Source organism: Chiloscyllium punctatum, chromosome 8, assembly GCF_047496795.1.
Source record: "Chiloscyllium punctatum isolate Juve2018m chromosome 8, sChiPun1.3, whole genome shotgun sequence".
Lineage (NCBI taxonomy): Eukaryota > Metazoa > Chordata > Chondrichthyes > Orectolobiformes > Hemiscylliidae > Chiloscyllium > Chiloscyllium punctatum.
The window spans coordinates 16,960,857-16,982,322 of record NC_092746.1 but is presented as its reverse complement, the minus strand read 5'-3'; the positions used below and the strand labels follow the sequence as shown (position 1 = coordinate 16,982,322).

At 41.7% G+C, this 21,466-nt stretch overlaps 1 protein-coding gene across 1 annotated transcript in view; it reads left to right on the top strand.

The window, feature by feature from the left end:
* Positions 1-21,466, top strand: part of myo10 (myosin X) — a 335,499-nt gene that overhangs the window by 254,101 nt on the left and 59,932 nt on the right. Inside the window, exon 29 of the mRNA XM_072575194.1 lies at positions 8,445-8,538. Within this exon, the coding sequence (XP_072431295.1) occupies positions 8,445-8,538 (94 nt within the window). The remainder of the gene's footprint in view (positions 1-8,444; positions 8,539-21,466) is intronic.

The window sequence follows — 21,466 nt, the reverse complement described above, 5'->3', positions numbered from 1 at the left end:
ACCAAACGCCTCCTTCACTATCCTATCTACCTGCGACTCCACTTTTAAGGAACAATGAACCTGCATTTCAAGGTCTCTTTATTCAGCAAGACTCCCTAGGACCTTACCATTAAGTGTATAAGTCCTGCTAAGATTTGCTTTCCCAAAATGCAGCAGCTAGCATTTATCTGAATTAAACTCCATCTGCCACTTCTCAGCCCATTAGCCCATCTGGTCCAGATCCTGTTGTAATCTGAGGTAACCCTCTTCTCTGTCCACTACACCTCCAGTTTTGGTGTCATCTGCAAACTTACGAACGGTACCTCTTATGCTAGCATTCAACTCATTTATGTAAGTGACAAAAAGTAGAGACCCATCACCGATTCTTGTAGCACTCCACTGGTCACAGGCCTCCAGTCTGAAAAACAACCCTTCTACCTTTGAGCCAGTTCTGTATCCAAATGGCTAGTTCTCCCTGTATTCCATGAGATCTAACCTTGCTAATCATTTGTTTTATTTTGAGAGCTAGCGTGAAAGCAGATCTTATGCTCCAAGCTGTAAATACTTAACTTTGTCAGTACTACATTTCAATGCTGAGATGTACTGAAAATGCAAAACCAAATACCTGCTAAATGTGAATCAGACCATAAGATGTTGGAACCAAATTACACTGGTCAGCCAATTACATATGCTCTGCCATTCTCGATTCTCTGTTTCTCAATTCTCTTCATTTCCTTTTATCCTTTCACTAATCAAGAACCTATCTATCACTGTCGTAAATACATTCGATGACTTGACCTCCATGGATCTCTGTGACATTGAGCTCCACGAATTCACCACCCTCTGGTTAAAGAAATTCCTCCCTATCTCAGTTCGTAAGGATTGTACTTTTACTTTAAATGCCCTTGGGTCCTAGTCTCTCCTACTTGTGGCAACATCATCTGCCCATCCATTCTGTCCAAGCCTGTCAGTATTTCATAAGTTTCTGAGATCCCTTCCCTTCTTCCTTCTAAACACTGAGTATAGACCCAGAGTCCTCAATCACTCCTCATATGACAAACCTTTCATTCCAGAGATCGATCGTTCTTGTGAACATCCTCTCAACCTCCTCCAACATTAGTATGTCCTTCCTAAGATATGGTACCCAAAACTGTTCTCAATATTCCAAATGCAGACTGATCAGAGTCTTGTACAGCCTCAGGAGTACACCCTACTTTTGCATCTAGCCGCCTTGAAATGAATGATAACAGTGCATATACCTTCCTAACTGTCAACTGCATGTTCACCCAAAGAGAATCCTGATCTAGGAATCTGATCTCTCTAAGTGTTGGTGTGCGATTGTGCTCAGCACAGGGCATGCTGGCAATGTCTGCTTTAGACAGGATTTCTCTCTATTCTCCCAAGATTCTTTCAAATATCTCCAATAATCACCTTCTACCCATCCTTGATTTCTTCAAGGGCATGACATTGACTGTCCACCCTCTACCTATTCCAGTCTACCCTCTACCATCTATCCTCTACCTATTCCAGTCTGTTCCCCACTGAATTTGCTGCTCTCCATTCTCTTGGGTATAACCCTTAGTTTGTTATCAAACCACCTGATAAGGGTGGTGATGTTGTTTTCTGACTTTCTGACCTCTACTTTGCAGAGGATAAGCACCAACTTTCAGACACTTTCTCCTACCTCTCCTGGACCATGAGTGCACCACTGAACATCATCTATTGTTTCCAGCGCTGCCACTGACGTTATCTCCTCTGGAGATCTCCCCTCCACAATCTCCCACTGCATAATCTCCTAACCTCTCACAACCGCCTTCAAAAATTCAAGAACAGGGCTGCCTTGGCAGAGCTATGGTTTCAGTTGCCTCCTGCACCACTTAATTTATTTCTTCCTATCGTGATTCTATATTTTCCCACATTGGCTTAGCTGTAAAATGTTTAACAAAGTAATAGATACAATAGCTATTACTAATTTAACTGTTCCAATATCGTAATATACCATCTGAGATGATTCTAAAAGATGAGACTTAACAAATAATCCAGGTCTTTCTTGATATGTAACGTCAGTTGCTTCACACTGTGAATTTTTGCTATAAATTCTGTGTCTTAAGATCTTATACTCCACAACCACCTGATGAAGGCGTAACACTCAGAAAGCTAGTGCTTCCAATTAAACCTGTTGGACTATAACCTGGTGTTGTGCGATTTTTAACTTTGTACGCCCCAGTCCAACACCGGCAACTCCAAATCATCCCATCTAGGGATTCACAAGCTGTTTACAAGTTTTCAATAGACAGCATGGTGCCTCTGCCTTAAAACCTCTCTTGAGAAAACAAAACCAGGACAATAGATTAGATTAGATTACTTACAGTGTGGAAATAGGCCCTTCGGCCCAACAAGTCCACTCCGACCCGCTGAAGCGCAACCCACCCAGACCCATTCCCCTACATTTACCCCTTCACCTAACATTACGGGCAATTTACAATGGCCAAATAACCTAACCTGCACATGTTTGGATTGTGGGAGGAAACTGGAGCACCCGGAGGAAACCCATGCAGACACAGGGAGAATGTGCAAACTCCACAGAGAGAGTCGCCTGAGGCGGGAGTTGAACCCGGGTCTCTGGCGCTGTGAGGCAGCAGTGCTAACCACTGTGCCGCCCATACACCCCTTAACGCCATATCATCCTCATTACTTCCCACTTAGGTTTGTGATTCTTCTGATTACTTTGGTTGTACAATTTCTAGTTTCCTTTCTCTAGTGTCGCCTCGTCACTAAATCTATGCTGCTATTATTATTATTATTATTATTATTATTATTATTCACATCCTTTACCTGTCAGGATGGTCTGAAGCCTCTTTGCTTCTTTCTTGAAAAGAGACTGAATAATCCCTATCCACTGTCATCCTGCTTCACCTAAGCTTGTTCTGACTCTGAACAAATTCTGCTTCAATTTATCCAACTTCCCCCAGATCAAAGATGTGGCTATGGGTATCAACAATTATAGATTAGAGTGGTGCTGAAAAAGCACAGCAGGTCAGGCAGCAGCCGCGGAGCAGGAAAGTCGACGTTTTGGGCAAGAGCCCTTCATCAGGAATGAGGCAGGTACAATAGGTGAGTGAAGGTGGGGATGAAGGTGATAGGTCGGAGAGGAGGGTGGAGCAGATAAGCAGATGTGGCTGTGGTAGCGAGTCTGTTTCAGGACATGGTTGAAGAGCTTCAGGGCAGAGGAGTTGACCTGGGGTTGCAGTGAGAGAGACTCACTGAGATCCTTATAGAGAGAGGAGGAGGACTTCTTCAAGGTAGGCATCCTCGCAAGAGGATTCACAGTAAAATTAAAATCAACTAGGCGAAAGTGAGGGCTGCAGATGCTGGGGATCAGAGTCGCGATTAGAGTGGTGCTGGAAAAGCACAGCAGGCCAGGCAGCATCCGAGGAGCAGAAAAATCGATGTTTCAGGCCTTTCATCAGGATTCCTGAAACATCGATTCTCCTGCTCCTTGGATGCTGCCTGGCCTGCTGTGCTTTTCCAGCACCCTACTCTCGACTCTGATCTCCAGCATCTTCAGTCCTCACTTTCCCCTACCTGACTTGCAGAGCTCCTCTGCTCTACCTGTAAGCATGATGCAAATTTCCAGTTGCTTACCATTTCAATATGCCACCTTATTCCCATGCTTAAATTTCCATCCTGCGTAAGCTTATAGTGTTCCAGCAAAGCTTACCTCAAGCTGAAAGAACAGTACCTCATTTTCAATAGTTAACTCAATAGTTTCTCAGTGTGAACTCTATCCTCCATTTGATTGCTTCGCTCTCAGCAGAGTGGATCCAGTTTCTCCTTGTTATATGAATCATGTGGCATCTCTATCTCTCCTTTGCTACCATTACCACTCCCTCTGATAGTTTCCTCTGGATAGCTTCACCATCAGTTCTGTTCACACCTTCCCCATACCAACAGCATAAAAGCCAGAATTTTCAAACTTCCTTTTAGCTCCAAGGGTGTTATCAAATGCAAAACACTGGATCTGTTTCTCTCTTAGTAAATCCTCACAGACCTAATGAGATTCTCCAGCATTTTCTGTTTTTCTTTCAGATTTCTACCTTCTTGGGTATTTTGCTATTATTTTAAACAACTTTATAAGGCTTTTCTAAGCTCTCCCAATGCAATTTATGTTGTTCCTTAAATGAAGGCATAAAAGTGTACATAATTATCATTTTATAAAGATTTCTGTACCAATCTATGTCATGTCTCGCATTCCATTCTTCTTCGCAATACAAACCAACATTTCATTTTGTTCTGAATTACATGCTATATCCTAGGCTATATATGACATGCTAACCTTTTCTGCTTGATGTACAGGGATTAGATTAGATTACTCAGTGTGGAAACAGGCCCTTTGGCCCAACAAGTCCACACCGACCCGCCGTAGCGCAACCCACCCATACCCCTACATTTACCCCTCCCAGCTCCTTCTGTACATTAACATTCTGAACTCTGTCTCCGCTTAAATAATATTCTACTTTTTAAATTCTTCCATCCAAAGTGGGCAGCTTTACATTTTCTCTCATTGCACAGCACATGCATAATTTTTCTCTCCTCTATTCACCCATGTCCATCCCTTTTGCAGACTCGGACCCAGCTCTGATTGCTGGATTGGGTGCGCTGGGGCAGGAGGAATTCTGCATCTGTGCACTGGACCTTTCAAAAATGGCTTCCCTCACTCCCCATGTTTGCTCTGGAGGAATAGGGCGGACTGGGAGTTGGACTGAGAAACTCAAAGAACTGAGGAGCATGTCTATTCCCAAGGTGGGCAGAACGAAAAGCCTGCCTCAGGTATCCAGGACTGCGAACAAAAATTAAAATAAAAGAATAATGTAAAATGTTCCTCCACACCCTCAGCTTGACTAACTCCCCTCAGGCCCATATATTCCTGATGCTCCACCCTTGCCAACCAATACTGTCTACCCATACTCATGGTCACATTGCCCCTATGCTTCTTCATCCCTACAAGCTCCTCCACATGTTAGTGTGCCCCACTACCTATTCCCATGACTTTTTGTAGTCCCTGGGTCAGCTTAGCACCTGCTTCCAACCATTCTTTACCATCTTCATCTACCATCCTAACATAGCCAATATCTACAAGTACCTATCCCGAAGGGTGAAAAAGTCAGTTCTATTGCTTAAACTTCTATTTAGCAAATTACATGAGTGACAAAATGGTTTTCATCTACAGAAACGCATTTTGACAGGTCTTGACAGTTCTTGACATGTCATGGTATGTGTTGACAATACAATTCTGAAAGGGTGCCTGACTCCCTCACCTACAAACTGATCCCAACATCCTACCCACAAGTGATTTCGGATCCAAGATGTTCTTACACTCTTTGCAGGGGCACATGACCTCCCCAAAGAGCCCCCTAGCTATGCAAAGAAATGCATAGGACACATCTGCTCTCCCTTAGTCTAACCTTCATGCTTCAAGAAGGATTTGACGAGGGGTTGCAAAAGCGCTCCTCTCTTTCACCCTCTTGATTAGCCGCAACAAAGATATTTTAACTGTGTTTTTAGCATATAGTCAGATCATATTTCAGATGAATGTTGTTGGTCAGTTCAAAATTGAAAAGCCAATTGAAGGGTTTTTGTTTCAAAGAAAGAAAAATGTAATTACTTGTTATAAAATGGAAGTTGACCCCCTCTGAGAACTGAAATCAATACACCCAAAGAGGCGAGCCTTACCCTAGAATCTGTGAAAAGTGGTGTAACCTGCTTTTCAGCAACTTCTAGTGGTTCAATAAAATAAACCCCTGACTCTCACTTTAACATCAACAAATAACAAGTTACTTATCTAAATCTAACCGTGAACAAATTAAGTCAACTATTAACAAACCAAACAAATTCCTTCTAATTACTAACAGCAGCACAATGTCTCAGTGATTAGCACTGCTGCCTCACAGTGCCAGGCTTCGATTCCCACCTTGGGCAACTGTCTGTGTGGAGTTTGCACATTCTCCCCGTGTCTGCGTGAGTTTCCTCCGGGTGCTCCAGATTCCTCCCACAATCCAAAGATGTGCAGATCAGGTGAATTGGTCATGCTAAATTGCCTATAGTGTTAGTGCATTGGACAGGGGAATGGGCCTGGGTGGGTTACACTTCAGAGGGTCGGTGTGAACTTGTTGGGTCAAAAGGCCTGTTTCCACACTGTAGGGAATGTAATCTAATCTAACTATTCCCGAATAAAGCACAATTCCATTGGTATGCTATTCCAATAAATACAAATCACACTCCAATACAAAAAAATTGGAATTTGGTGTCTGAAAGTTACAGCCAGGTTGTGTCTTCTAGATTTTTCTGTGCCTTCTCTGCCATTCTTCCATCAGGAATGCCTTCTCCATCTACCATTGGTACCAATGTTATTTAGATGTCGCTTTCTCTAATACCTAGATGAGGCTGAGAGAGCCACTGGTTGTCTCTGGAGAGTTGAGAGCTGTTAGCTCTGGTAGTTAGTTCGGGGCCTTTGTCCAACTGCCCCTTTCTTTTATATCCTTGACGATATATCAATTTCTTACCATAAGATTGGTCCTATGTTGTCAAAACCATCATATTTAAATTTAATCTGATTTTGGTATCTAAGGGCCTGATTCAAATTGATTGGCTAAATTCAATAGCCTGTAAAAATGCTACTTGGCCTACTAACTGTACAGCCTTTCGATACTAATGTTTCAATTCAGCACCATCTTTTAAAGGGACCAAGCAATGCTTTTCCCCTCTAGCATTTTACAAGCACCAAATTCTAACTACTTCCCAATCTACAATTACTTTACCTGACTTCGCAACTCTAGAAAATTATTACTCAAAGAAGTAGTAAGTTTTAATAAGGTATCAGTATCTTAAGGCACATGAATATTATGATTTCAAAGTATTTAGAGCCCTCAAGGTGCGAGGTTTTAACCCCAGACCAAAGTTGTTTAATTGAGTTTGTATCCTGAGCAGCAGAAAATATTGTCAATATCTTTGAATTTTCTGTGAATAGAGGTTTTTCCATTTGAGCAATTATCGGGCATTATCTTTTGAGACGCTGAGAGAAAACAGGGAAAGTGAGTGTCTTCCAGTCACAAATCCAAAATCCTCTTTCTAGACCTGTCCAAAAGAATTTGCATGAAATACAATCCATTTGTTTATTTTCAGCTCTTGCTGTTTTACTAAGCTGTATCATTTTCAGTCAAGTCTTCCTTCCTAATGTGTGAAACTTATCCATAATGATGTAAATCAAATGGGCGATACAGATCTGAGTTTTCAATGCCTTTTTATAAAGAGTGTAGTTTGGGCTTAGACTGGTTCTTGTTTATGAACTGTTTCATGAATTGACACAATCTGTGGCCACCTAGTTGCTATGGCTGTTTTATATGGTCATATAAAAACAAAAACACATGCACCAGCCGGTTTTGCAACAGATTCTATTCTACTGATGTTAGAATACATTCGCCTATACCTGTGCTTTTGTTTTTGCTGCTGTTTGCCTATTATTTGCTTATCTATGCTACTTAATTCTGTGATCTGCCTGTATTGCTCACAAGACAAAGCTTTTCACTGTGCCTCGGTACATGTGACAATAAATTCAATTCAATTCAGTATTGGTGCTTTTTCCTTTTAAAAAGCCATTTTAGTCCATTGGCAAAACTTCTCAGTCTTTAACTTTGTGCTGCAGTCAGAATCTTTAACAAGTACAAGCTAGATTTATATACTGCCTCAAACGAACTTGAACTTGCTGCTCAAGAATACATTTAACACGAGGCTACGTGCTGAAATTTCTGGCTACTAGGCAACACTTTGTGCAAATGCACAAGCAAAATGCTGCAAACGCTAGAAATCTTGGATAAAAACAGTAAATGCTGAAAATACTGAGCAACTGATCATCGACCTGAATCACAAGTCTGCTCTTTGCCACAGATGCTGAACAACATTTACTGTTTTATTTCAGTGTTTGCACAAGTTAATTATGCGTAGCAGTCTCTGGTCCTGACTTTTGGGCCCTCCAATTTAGTCTCCTGTATGCTATTCTTTTTTGTAATTGATATAGCAATGGCACACTCGCCCCTACTCTAGATCAAATGCCCACACTCAAAGGCTGATATTGCAGTTGTAAAGAAAGTTGCATCTGATTATTTCAAGTAAAATAGAATAATTATTGAGAAGTACTCATTCATAGAAAAGGTGGTTGAAATGTGTTAGTACCCATTGATCCCTACATTGAATGGACCAAATAATTGCTTTCAAACCTTTGTGTTCTGAAATATGATAAAATAACAGTGATTGAAGTACAAAACTGCAACCATTTGTTTGAGCAAAGTAATTTAATGCTAAAAGGCCTGTCTTGCTTCATCTAGAATTTTAGACCATATCTATAACCTGAAGTTACTACAATCGGGGAGACTCTGTTTCTGATATCTGTTTCGCTACTTCTGTTGCAGTCAGTGGTTTAGTGTCCTCAGCCAAGTTCATGGGTCAACTGAGCAAGAGATCCGAGAAATGCATGGTGAGCAAGCAAACCCACACAATGCAGTGGTGAGTTTCTGTTCTTACCTATCCCTTAATACTTCTTTAAAAGGGTAGGTTATCTAGCATAAACAAGTTCTTTTGGTATTAACTGCTTCACATTGTGTTCAAGTGCTATACTTACACTTTAAAAGATGAACTTGTCACTTAATAACAACTTTAGTGTACTTGTGTACTTTAGTTACCTTTGCTTAGCCTTTGTAAATCTGTTTAAAAGGATACATGCTTGATTGCACTATAACGTTTACATTAGTATTCACCAAGGAAGGAGAGATGTTGATATTCTGGGGCATGTTGATATTAAGGAGGTGGTGTTGAATGTCTTGAAAAACATTAAAGCAACATAGATAAGTCTGTTGGAATCTATGCCAAAAAAGGTAAGGGAGGAGATTGCTGGTGTCTTGACAGAGATCTTTGTATCCTCCAGTGAGTCCCAGAAGACTAGCAAATAGCTAGTGTTGTCCCACTGTTTAGAGAAGGGCAACAGGGATAATCCGGGAAATTATCGGCTGATGAGCCTTACTTTAGGCAGGGAAATTATTGGAGAAGATGCTTAGAGATAGGATTTACTCGCATTTGGAGAAGAATTAATTTATTCGGGATAGTCAGTGTGGCTTTTTGCAGGGAGCGGGTGTCTTGATTGAGTTTTTTTGAGGAAGTGATGAAGATGATTGATGACAGAAGGGCAACATGGACTTTACTAAAGCATTTGATAAGGTCCTTTATGGTAGGCTTGTCCAGAAGATGAAGTCACGTGGGAGCCGTAGTGAGTTGGCAAGTTGAAACAATATTGGCTTGGTCACAGAAGACAGAGGGCAATAGTAGAGGACAGTTTTCTGACTGGAGGTCTGTGATCAGTGGTGTCCCACAAGGATCAGTGCTGGGACACCTGTTGCTGGTAATGTATATAAATGATTTGGATGGAAGTATCTGTGGTCTGATTAGTAAGTTTGCAGCCAACATGAAAATTAGTGAAGTTGTTGATAGTGAGGAAGGGTACAGCAGGACATAGACCAGTTGGAAAGTTGTCAGAAAATAGTAGATGGAGTTTAAGCCAGATAAATGTGAAGTGATGCATTTTGGGTGGTCAAATGCAAGGAGAAACTACGAAGCATGTGGCGGGTCCCTAAGGAGCATCAATAAACAGAGGGATATTAGGATCTAAGCCCATAGCTCCATTAAAGTGTCAACACTGGATAAGGTGATAAGAAAGATATTCATCATCATTGTCTTCATCGATCAGGGCTAGTAAGTCATTTTGCAGCTAAGCTTTTAGTTGGGCTACTTTTGGAGTATTATGTAGTGGTCTGGTCATCACACGACAAGAAGGTATGTGGAGACTTTGGAGTGGTTACAAAAGAAGTTTCCCACATTGTTGGCTGGATTTGAGTGTATGAGCTATATGGAGAGGTTGGATAAATTTGGATTATTTTTGCTGGAGTGTCAGAGGCTGTGGAGTGACCTGATAGGAGTGTATAAAATTGTGGGAGGCATGGATAAGGTGGGTAGTTGGAGTCTTTTTCCAAGGTGGAAATGTTCAATGCTAGGGGCCATAGGTGTAAGGTTGGATGGACAAAGTTTAAAGGCAATTGCAAGGAAAGTGTTTTACACACCGATTGTTACATGCTGCTTGGAGATGTGAGACGCAGATACAGTGAGTGAAGACCCCTTTCGGTCATGGCTGGCCACGGGTTGCATCCTTATTGTTCTGGCTTTCTACATCCCTGAAGCAACAAAGCAGATACAACAGCAGCATTGAAGAGGCATTTAGATAGGGGTGTGAACAGGCAGGGAAGAGATGAATATGGACCATATGCAAGCAGATGGGATTCGTTTAGGATGACATCCAGGCATCCTGGTAGGCACAAACGTGGTGGGCTGAAGGGCCTGTTCCTGTGCTGTACTGGAGGCTCATTTACTAAGTCATCGGGGATTCATGCCTTGTTGAAAGCAGCAAGGTATGTTTGTAGAATGGTTACAGTGGAGAAAGTGCTGTTTCATTTGTCCAGTCTTTCCTGGCTCCCTGCAAGATCAATTCAGCCAATGTCATTTTTTGTCCTATTCCTCACAGTCTTCCAAGTGCTTCCTTTCAGATTAGATTACCTACAGTGTGAAAACACACCGACCCTCCAAAGAGTAACCCACCCAGACCCATTTCCCTCTGACTAATGCACCTAACACTATGGACAATTTAGCATGGCCAATTTACCTGCCATGCGCACCTTTGGATTGTCGGAGGAAACTGGAGCACCCAGAGGAAACCCACGCAGACTCGGGGAGAATGTGCAAACTCCACACAGACACCCAAGGTTGGAATCAAACCTGGGACCCTGGTGCTATGAGGCAGTAGTGCTAACCACTGAGCCACCAGATAATGATTTATTTTCCGTTTGAATGCTGACATTGAATTTGTCTTCACCACACTCTCAGGCAGCGCGTTCCACATCCTAACTACTTTTTGTGCATAACAATTTTCCACTGCTTCTTTTGCCAATTAACTGAAATCTCTGTCTTCCAGTTCTGATCCTTTGACCAATGAAAGAAGTTTCTCTCTCTCTATTCTGTCCAGACTCCTCATGCTTCTAAGTACCTCCATCAAATTACCTCTCCAACCTTATTTCCTCTAAGCAAAACATACCCCAGTCCAAGTTGACAAGTGAAGCTCCTCATCTCTGGGACCATTTTCATGAAGGCCAACCTACAGTTTGCATTCCTAATTTCTCCTCAATGCACCTCATTTGCTCTCATTGATTAATGTACAAGGGCACCCAGATCCCTTTTTATCTCCAGGTTTCCCAATATATCATTTAAATAATATTCACACCAAAGGGTATAACTTCACATTATTCATGTTATACTGCATCTGCTATGAGTTACCCCACACATGAACTTGTTCAGATTGCCCTGAAGCCTCCTTGCATCCTCCTCACATCCTCCTCAATTCTCAATCCCACCGAGGTTTGTGCTGTTAGCAAAGTTGGAAATTGCACTTCGTTCCCTTATCCAAGTGATTTATATGAATCATGTGTAGCTGACTGCCACTGCTTGCCACCCAGAAAAAAACACTCCTTACTTCCACACTCTTGTTTGCAGTCTGTTAATCAGTTCTCAATCCGCGCCAGCATATTACACCCAATCCTGTTGTCTTTTTATTTTGCCTCTACGGTGGGACTTTATCAAAAGTCTTCTTGAAATCGAAATGCATAACCATTTTAATGGTTGTCTACCTATTCTACAAATTACAGCCTCAAAAAGCTTCAAATATTAGGTTGAGAATAATTTCATTTTCATACTTTGTCTAATCTCATTAGTGCTTTCCAAGTGCCCTGTTATTGTGTTTTTTATAATCGACTGTAGCATTTTCCCCAACACTGATGTTATGCTAACTGGTCTATAATTCTGTTTTCTTTATCTCTTGCTCTTTTTTTAAATACTGGGGTAACATTTGCCAACTGACAATCAGAGAACTTTGAAAGATGATCACCAATACACCCCATATTTCTCGGGCAATTCCTTTAGTACTTGAGGATGCAGATTGCCAGGCCATAGGGATTTGTCAGCCTTTAATCGCATTAGTTTCATGAGCACCTTTTTTCCCCTAACGAACACTGACTTTCTGCAATATCTCCCTCTCATTATACCATTGCTTCCCTCATATGATTAGATTTTTAGATTAGATTACCTACAGTATGGAAGCAGGCTCTTCAGCCCAACAAGTCTACACCGACCCTCCGAGGAGGTACCCACCCAGACCCATTTCACCTAAACACTATGGACAATTTAGCATGGCCAATTCACCTGGCCTACACATCTTTGGACTGTAGGAGGAAACCGGAGCACCCGGACGAAACCCACATAGACACTGTGGGAGAATGTGCAAATTCCACACAGTCGCCCGAGGCAGGAATCGAACCTGGGTCCCTGGTGCTGTGAAGCTAACCATTGAGCCCCCATGCCACCCCGTATGGGCGGCATAGTGATTAGCACTGCTGCCAGAGACCCGGGTTCAATTCCCGCCTCAGGCTGTGTGGAGTTTGCACATTCTCCCCATGTCTGCGTGGGTTTCCTCCAACAGTCCAAGGATGTGCAGGTCAGGTGAATTGGCGATGCTAAATTGCCTGTAGTGTTAGGTGAACGTAGGTAAATGTAGGGGAATGGGTCTATGTGGGTTGCGCTTCGGCGGGTCGGTGTGGACTTGTTGGGCCGAAGGGCCTGTTTCCACACTGTAAGTTAACTAATCATGTGTCTGGGAAACTATTTGTGTTTTCTCATGTTAAGACAGAGCTAAAATATATATTCAATTCTTCTGCTGTTTCTTTGTTCCCATCTCTAATTTCCTGCATTCCTAATCATAAGGGACCTGCAATTTTTCTTCAGAAGATTTAGAAGCAGAATTAGAGATCTATTCTGTTCTACATTTCGATCATGGCTGATACGTTTCTCAACCCCATTTTCCTGATGCCTCCTGTAATCCTTGATCCCCTTACTGATCCCCTATTACAGTAAAACGTTCCACAGATTCACCACCTTCTGGCTGAAGAAACTTCATCTGGGCGCCCTCTAATGCCAGCACATCCATCCTTAGATGTGAAGCCCAAAACTGCTCTCAGTATTTCAAATGTTTCACATTATATTTATTTGCCTTCCTAACTGCCAACTGAACCTGCATGTTCAGAGAATCCCCAGCAAGGACTCCCAAGTCCCTTTGGCCTTCAGATGTCTGAAGCCTTTCCCTACTTAGAAAGTCTATTCTTCCTATCAAAGTGCATAACCTCTCACTTCCCCACATTGTATTCCATCTGCCACTTTGCCCACTCTCCCAGCCTTTCCGAGTTCTTCTACAGCCTCCCTGCTTCCTCAACGGTTCCTGTTCCGCTAATAGTGTCATCTGTAAACTTAGCAACAATGTCCTCAGTTAATAGTGTTATAGAGATGTACAGCACGGAAACAGACCCTTCAGTCCAACTTGTCCATGCCGTCCAGCTATCCTAATCTAATCTAGTTCTATTTGCCATATCCCTCCAAACCCTTCCTATTCATATACCCATCCAGATGCTTTTCAAATTCTGTAATTTTACCAGCCTCTGCCACTTCCTCTGACAGCTCAATCCAAACATGCACCACCCCCTGCATGAAAACGTTGCCCCTTAGGTCCCTTTTATATCTTTCCCCTCTCACCCGAAACCTATGCCCTCTAGCTCTGGATTCTCCAGAATTATCTATTTATCCTATCCATGCCCCTCACAATTTTATAAACCACCACAAGGTCACCACTCAGCCTCCAACGCTCCAGGGAAAACAGCCCCAGCCTATTCAGCATCTCCCTATAGCTCAAATCATCCAGCCTTGGCAACATCCTTGAAAATCTTTTCTGAACCCTTTCAAGATTCCCAACATCTTTCCGATAGGAAGGAGACCAGAACTGTATGCGGTATTCCAAAAGTGGCCTAACCAATGTGCTGTACAGCTGCAACGTGACCTCCCAACTCCTGTACGCAATACTCTGACCAATAAAGGAAAGCATGTCAAATGCCTTCTTAACTATCCTATCTACCTGCGACTCTACTTTTAAGGAGCTATGAACCTGCACTCTTTGTTCAACAACACTCTCCAGGACAGATCATCATCGTATAACATAAATAGTTATGGTCCCAGCGCTAATCCCTGTGGAATTTCACTAGTCACTGGTTGCAATCTTTAAAAAGAACTCTTTATCCCCTCTCTGCCTTCTGCCAGTCGGCCAATCCTCCCTTTCCTTGCCAGTACCTTTCCCCTAGCACCATTAGCTATTACCTTAGCAGCTTCCTGTGCAGTATTTTGTCAAAGAGCTTCTGCGAATCCAAGTGGATCACTGGCTCTCCTTTGTCTAAATTGCTTGTTACTTCTGAAAGAATTCTGATAGATTTGTCAGGTGTGACCGCCCCTTGGCGAAGCTGGGCTGACTCAGCCCTATTTTACCATTCACTTTCTAGTACTCTGTTATTTGAACCGTAATGATGGTCTGTAAAATCTTACCAGTGACCAAGGTCAGGCTGACCGACCCTAAATTTTCGTATTCTGCCTTCCTTTTTAAATGGAGATGTTACATTTGCCATTATCCAATCCTCTGGGACCCTCCCCGGCTCAGGTGATTGGAAAAGGTCACCACCAATACCTCCACAATCTCCTCAGCTATGTCATTTGTTACTCTTAGGTGTAATCCATCTGGTCCAGGTGATTTACCGACCTTCACACTTTTTCAGCTTCCCAACCACCTCTCCTTAGTGATGGCCACTACATTTACCTCTGCCCCCCAACTCTCTTGAAGATACTGCTCGTGTCTTCGACTATGAAGATTGGTGCAAAGTACCTATTCAGCACCACCTCCATTCCTTTGTTCCCCATTACTCCTTCTCCGGCCTCATTTTTCAGCAGCTCAATATTGGCTCTTACCGTATGTCTTTAAAAAAACGCTTGTAATCTTCTTCTACATTAAAAACTTGCTTAACTTCGTATTTCATCTTCTCCTTTATTCCTTTTTAGTTGACCTCTGCTGTTTTTTAAAATGTTCCCAATTGTCTTCATCACATTGTGTTCTTCTTTTGCTTTCATGCTGTCCCAAGCTTCCCTCATCCTCCCCTTTGTTTGGTTCTTCTTCCTTGGGATGAATTTCAAATTGCCCTTCTAAATTAACCCCCAGAACCTCTTGCCTTTGCTCCTCCTTCATGTCTTTGTATTTACCTTCATTTAATTATATTACTGTTGCATCTGATTTCAGCTTCTCCCTCTTAAGCTGCTAAGTGAATTCTATTATTATTACAGTTACTGCCCTCCTAGGGGCTCCTTCACCTTAAGCTACCCAATTAAGTACTTAATGTTTTCCTGGCATGTCTGTTCAAGCTTATCATAATATCCTTACTTGTGCCCCCTTAGCCCACATCCCCAAATGCTTTTGAAATGATGTCTCCATGTTTTGCCACTCTAAATGATTTGTGCACATGTACCCCTCAGTCCATCTGTTCCTGTATGGTTTAGAATTGGCTCTTTTACCTGTATTTCGTATTTCAACTTGCTGTTCTGCTCACCAAGTGTAAGACTTCACAAGTCTGTGAATTAAACTACTTCTGCAACTTATCCATTCATTTCACCAGTCTGTCCTTGAAAATTTAATACCATTCTTTTCACAGATCACTATAGTTTAAGTTTTGTACCATCTTAATTTTAAAATTTTGCTTCATTCACAAGTCTATGCCATCAGTATATATCACCAAAAAGCAGCAAGCGCAACCACCAAATTCCAGGGGAAATGTCTTCCTTGTATTTGCAAGTCAACCTTCCGTCGTTCCTCTTTCCTGTCGCTCAGTCAATTTTGCATCCGTATTGCTACTGTTCCTTTTTATTTAAACTTTTTTCATACATTTCTTATGTGGCATTGCTCACATTAATGCTCTCTTTTATCGCATCGAAGAGGTCAAGCAAGCTAGATAAATACTATCCGGCCATATTCCCCCTATACCCTTAATTCATTTCATCCTATGCAATACCACCACTTTATTAATTTTAAGCCAATCAACAGTTTGAAATCTTTTACACTTCAGTCTGGGAAGCATCTTCTTTGTTAGTATAGGCGGTTTTTTTTAACAGCTATTCAGTACCACTTCCTCCATATGTACATCCACAGTTTAGTCCCTAATTGGCACCACTTCTCCTTTTACCATCCTTTTACTATTGATATGACAACAGAATTTTCATGACATTTTATGTTAGTTGTCTGTCCCTTATCATAGTCTTTCTTTGTTTCTGTTATTTGATTTTACAATTCCCCTCAGAACCTGCTGTATTGAGCTGGATTCTGAGTTCTATTATCCAGCTGACATGTGCCATATTCACCCTTTCTCATCTTTTTATTCTTCTTTTTACTGTAATTCCTTTTTGGCATCCTCCCTTTTTATACCCCTTTGTGGGAATATGCCATGACTGTACCTGAGCTAGCCCTTCTATAAATGCAACCCACTGATAAGTTAGCATGACACCTGCTAATTTTTGCATCCAATTTAGCCAGGCCAGACTCATTCTCTCCATTGAAGTTGACTTTCAACTAATTCTTACTCTGGATTGATCTTCATCTTTTTTCCGTAGCCAACCTGAAACCTGTGATACAATGGTGTGTGTCCCATAAATCCTTGAATGATACATGATGTACTTGTTTTAACTCAATCCCAGGAACCAGGTCGCGAAATGTTTAACTGGAAACATACTGAGGTTGAAAACAGTTATGAATATACCCTAGGAATATATGCTTGCATTTCTGTGCTACTCACATCAGTACAATCCAAGTCATAGTTAAATAATTAAAATCTGTCATCATAACTAGTATAATTCCCCACTTTGCTGTAATTTTCTTGAAAGTATACTTCTGAGGCGTAATGACTAAATAAATCACTCAACACCCAGAGTCCATTTTCAGTATCGAAGAGTTTATTGATCTTTTGATGGTGGGAAGAAATTCTCTGGCAGTCCAAAAGCTGCTTCTCTGAGCATGGGAAAGATGCAAACATTTATTCATTTGTGTTTAGCCTGCCTTAGAATTTACAATTTGCAAACCAATCGTGTTGTTGATTGGATATTTTTGTAATCAATCACATCAATTATGTGACTGCTTGATCAGCTAATGAGCGATTTTAGTTCTTGCCATGATCTCATGGTGTTTACCAATGCATCCTATTCAACCACATTCTAATACTGCTGACTTCTGCACCATATGAGGAATATGAAGTGAGGAGGAAGAACTCAAGCAGGAAATTAGGAAAGCAGAATTGGGTTATGAAATGATTTTGGCAAGTAGAGTTAAAGAGAATCCAAAGTCATTCTATACGTAGATTAAAAACAAGAGGATAACTTGGGAGAAGTTGGGATCACTGAAGGTTTAACTTGTGTTTGGAAGCAGAGAATGTGGGTGAAATCCTCAATGAGTTCTTTGCATCAATACTCACATGAGAACAATATGGAAGACAGTGAGATTTGTGTGGAGCATGCTAATATCGGGCATTTTGAGGTCAAGGAAGACATGGTGTTGGGTCTCTTGAAGAACATTAAGGTGGATAAGTCCTCAGGGCCCAATGGTATCTACCTCCTATTCTTGAGAGAGGCAAGAGAGGAGCTTGGTGCGCCTTTATCAAGATCTTTGTATTCTCGCTAGCCACTGGAGAGGTCCTGGAGGACTGGCGAATAACTCTTGTTGTTCCTCTGTTCAAGTGGGAAATATGAATAATCCCGGAAATTATAGATCAGTGAGCTTTACATTGATGGTTGGAAAGCTATTGTAGAGAATTCTTGGGGACATGATTTATGCACATTTGGAAAAACACAGTTAAATTAGGGATAGTCAGCATAGCTTTGTGCATGGCAAGTCGTGTCCTACTAACTAGATTGAGTTTTTCCAGTTGACAAAGGTGATCAATGAGGGTAGAGCAGTGGATATTGTTTACATGGATTTTAGTAAAACTTCCAACAACAACCTTCATGGTCAGTTCATTCAGAAGATTAAGATGCATGGGATACACAGTAACTTGGCCACATGGATTCAGAATTAGCCTGCCCAAAGAAGGCAGTGGAAGGTTATTTTTTCGGCTGGAAGTCCATGACTGTTGCTCTGCAGGGAACCAATTGGGATCTCTGCAGTTTGTGATAAATATAAATGACGGGTGACAATGTAAATGGGTGGGTTACTAAGTTTGCAGACGACAGAGTTGTGGATAGTGTCAAAGTTTGCCGTGGGCGGCACGGTGGCACAGTGGTTAGCCTCAGGCGACTGACTATGTGGAGTTTGCACGTTCTCCCCGTGTCTGCGTGGGTTTCCTCCGGGTGCTCCAGTTTCCTCCCACAGTCCAAAGATGTGCAGGTCAGGTGAATTGGTCATGCTAAATTGCCCATCGTGTTGGGTAAGGGGTAGATGTAGATGTAGGTGTATGGGTGGGTTACGCTTCAGCGGGGCGGTGTGGACTTGTTGGGCCGAAGGACCTGTTTCCACACTGTAAGTAATCTAATCTAATCATCTGATACAGCGAGATATAGGTCATATGCAGATGTGGGCAGAAAATGGCAGATTGAGTTTAATTTGTGTAAGTGCGAGGTGCTGCGCTTTGGGAGATCCAATGTTAAGGAAAAGTATACAGTTAACGGCAGGACTTTGAACATTATTGACGTGCAGAAGGATCTTGGGGTTCAAGTCCTCAGCTCCCTGAAAGTGGCCACACAAGTGATAGAGGGGTAAAGAAAGCATTTAGCACGCTTGTCTTTATTGGTTGTGAAATTGAGTACGAGTCCGGGTGACATGTTGCAGTTTTATAAGAGTTTGTTCAGGCCACGTTTAGAGTATTGCGTTCAGTTCTAGTCACAACATTACAGGAAGGCTTTGGAGAGAGTGCAGAAGTTTACCAGGATGCTGCTTGGGTTAGAGAGTCTGAGCTCTAAGGAGAGAGTAGAAAAACTGAGGTCGTTTTCTCTGGAGCAGAGGAGGCTGGGGGGGAGTCTTGATAAAAGATAAAATTATGAAATGTATCAATAGTATCGATGATCAGAAAGTTTATTCCAGAGCTGATATACCTAAAACCGGCGGAGTGAGGGTTTGGGGGGAGTTGGGGAGGGGGGGGGGGGGGGGAATGCATTTATGGTAAACATCAAAGGAGATGTGAGGGGCAGGTTTTTTAAGAGACAGTGAAACATGCTGCCAGGGTTGGTGATGGAAGCAGATATGATAGGGGCATTTAAGAGACGTTTAGATTATCACGTTAATGTGCCAGAAATGGAGGAATATGGACCAAGAGATTAGTTTCATTTTTGCGTCATGTTTGCCACAACATCGCAGGCCAAAGGGCCCATTTTATGTTCTCTATTGAATCCTCCCTCCAAACAGGCTGGGGGCTTCTGCCAGTTGTCTAAGGCTGCCTGACTGCAGGGATTCAGTTAAATCCCTTCTTGCCTGCTATATTTACAACAGCAATAATTAATGTATGCATGTGTGTATGTAATTGCAACCATCTAAAGGATCTTAACTGATGTGAGTCAAGCTTTTCCCCTTCTATTACAGGTTAACAGGAAATTAGATTTGCTTGCAGGTGGGCCTTTCTCACTGCTTCTCAAGGACCTCTCTTATCAAAGCTGTCTCGGTATTAGCACTGGCTACATTTTTGCTGCTGCTTAATAAAATCCCAAAATGTGATTTTCTTTTCCATGAGACACTTTATAGTTTATCTGATTGCTGTAAGTGCAAAGGCCAGGATTCTGACACACACTAAACCACCCCACGGCCTGTGGCTGAACACACCAACTGCCCATTCCACTCCACCAAGAACATGCAAGTCCTGGGCCTCCTCCATCGTTAAATTTTAGCCACCCCATGCCTGGAGGAAGAAGGCCTCATCTTGTGTCTTATGACCCACCAACCACACGGCATCAATGTTTATTTCACCAGTTTCCTCGTCTCCCCTCCTTATCCCAGATCCAATCCTCCATCCCGGCACTGCTCTCTTGAACTGTCCTACCTGTCCATCTTCATTCCCACGTATCCACTCCACCTCCACTCTGACCTATCACCCACCACCTTCATCTACGTGTCGCATTCCCAGTTACCTTCACCTCCAGCCCCAACCCCTCTCCTATTTATCTCTCAGCCCCCTGATGAAGTACTTAAGCTCGAAACGTCGACTCTTCTGGTCCTCGGATGCTGTCTAACTGGCTGTGGTTTTCCAGCACCACACGTTTGACTCTGACTCTGTTCTGCAGCATCTGCAGATCCCTCACTTTCTCCCAGGATTCTGACTGTGTAAACAACTGCTTCTGCTAACAATCTACATTTTTCTTTGTTATAACTAAAAACCACAGGCAACCATTTTATGTTAACTAAGAACCATCGACATCCCCTAACACTTAGAAAGGGAAGAAGAACAAGAGTGTCAATAATGAAGGAAATGTTGATATCTGGGAAGGAATGTAAAGTGGCTGTTATAAACTTTCAAAATGATAGTAGTTTCCTTATTTAAGTTTATTCCTCACAGTTTTTATTTCACTTTTTTTTAAACAATACTCATTTATGTCTTTCCCATTTTATGGTCACTTATAGACTGCACCAAGCAATGTCATTGTACATTTTTAGTCAAATACATTCTGCATTCTCCTCCTTTGGGACATACTCTCTCTTCAGCACTGCAATATTCTTTTTAATTAATGCTATCATGCTTCCCCCATTTCCTTCCTTGTCTCTCTTTCTTGAAATATTGTATCCAAAATATTTGTTTTATTATTCCTTTATTGGGGCTCCAGTTTCGAAGTGTGTTTCCATTAAAGGTGTGTCCGAACAAAATTTCTGGAAATCTGAAATTTAAAAAAAACACAAGGCAGCAGTGGAAGTCTACAAGCTTATAATATACATTGGTCAGTAGTCTGTCCCCAAAAATCAAATATAAAATTGAGCAAGCAAGGTTCAGAGGTGAACTGTGCAAAGGCTGCAGTAATCAGAAATTAAAAGCAAAGTAGATGGAATTGTTCAGGCTGAAAGCAAGTCATAGTATTGATCTAATCATCATATTCCATCATCTCCTTTCACCATTGTTTATTCTTTCTTGCCTAATGAGGGATCATAGAGTGGTGATTCACCTCAATGTGAATTCTTTTTATCTCTCAACAGATGCTGGTAGCCATGTTTTGTAATTCCAGCATTTAACTTATTTTAATTTCAACTGTTGACACGAGTTTTGTTTCTGGATATTGAGGCTCCAGCAGCAATAATTCATTAAATTATTCTTTTATATTATCTTTCTGGAAAAAAAACTGAATGAAAGCTGATTATTTATTTAGTTTCTTTTTAAGTATCTGTATAATTACAACATTAAAATACATTTCAGATTTCTGTCATGTAAAATATTTTCTTTTTGCATTAATATTTAATTCGCTGCCACTT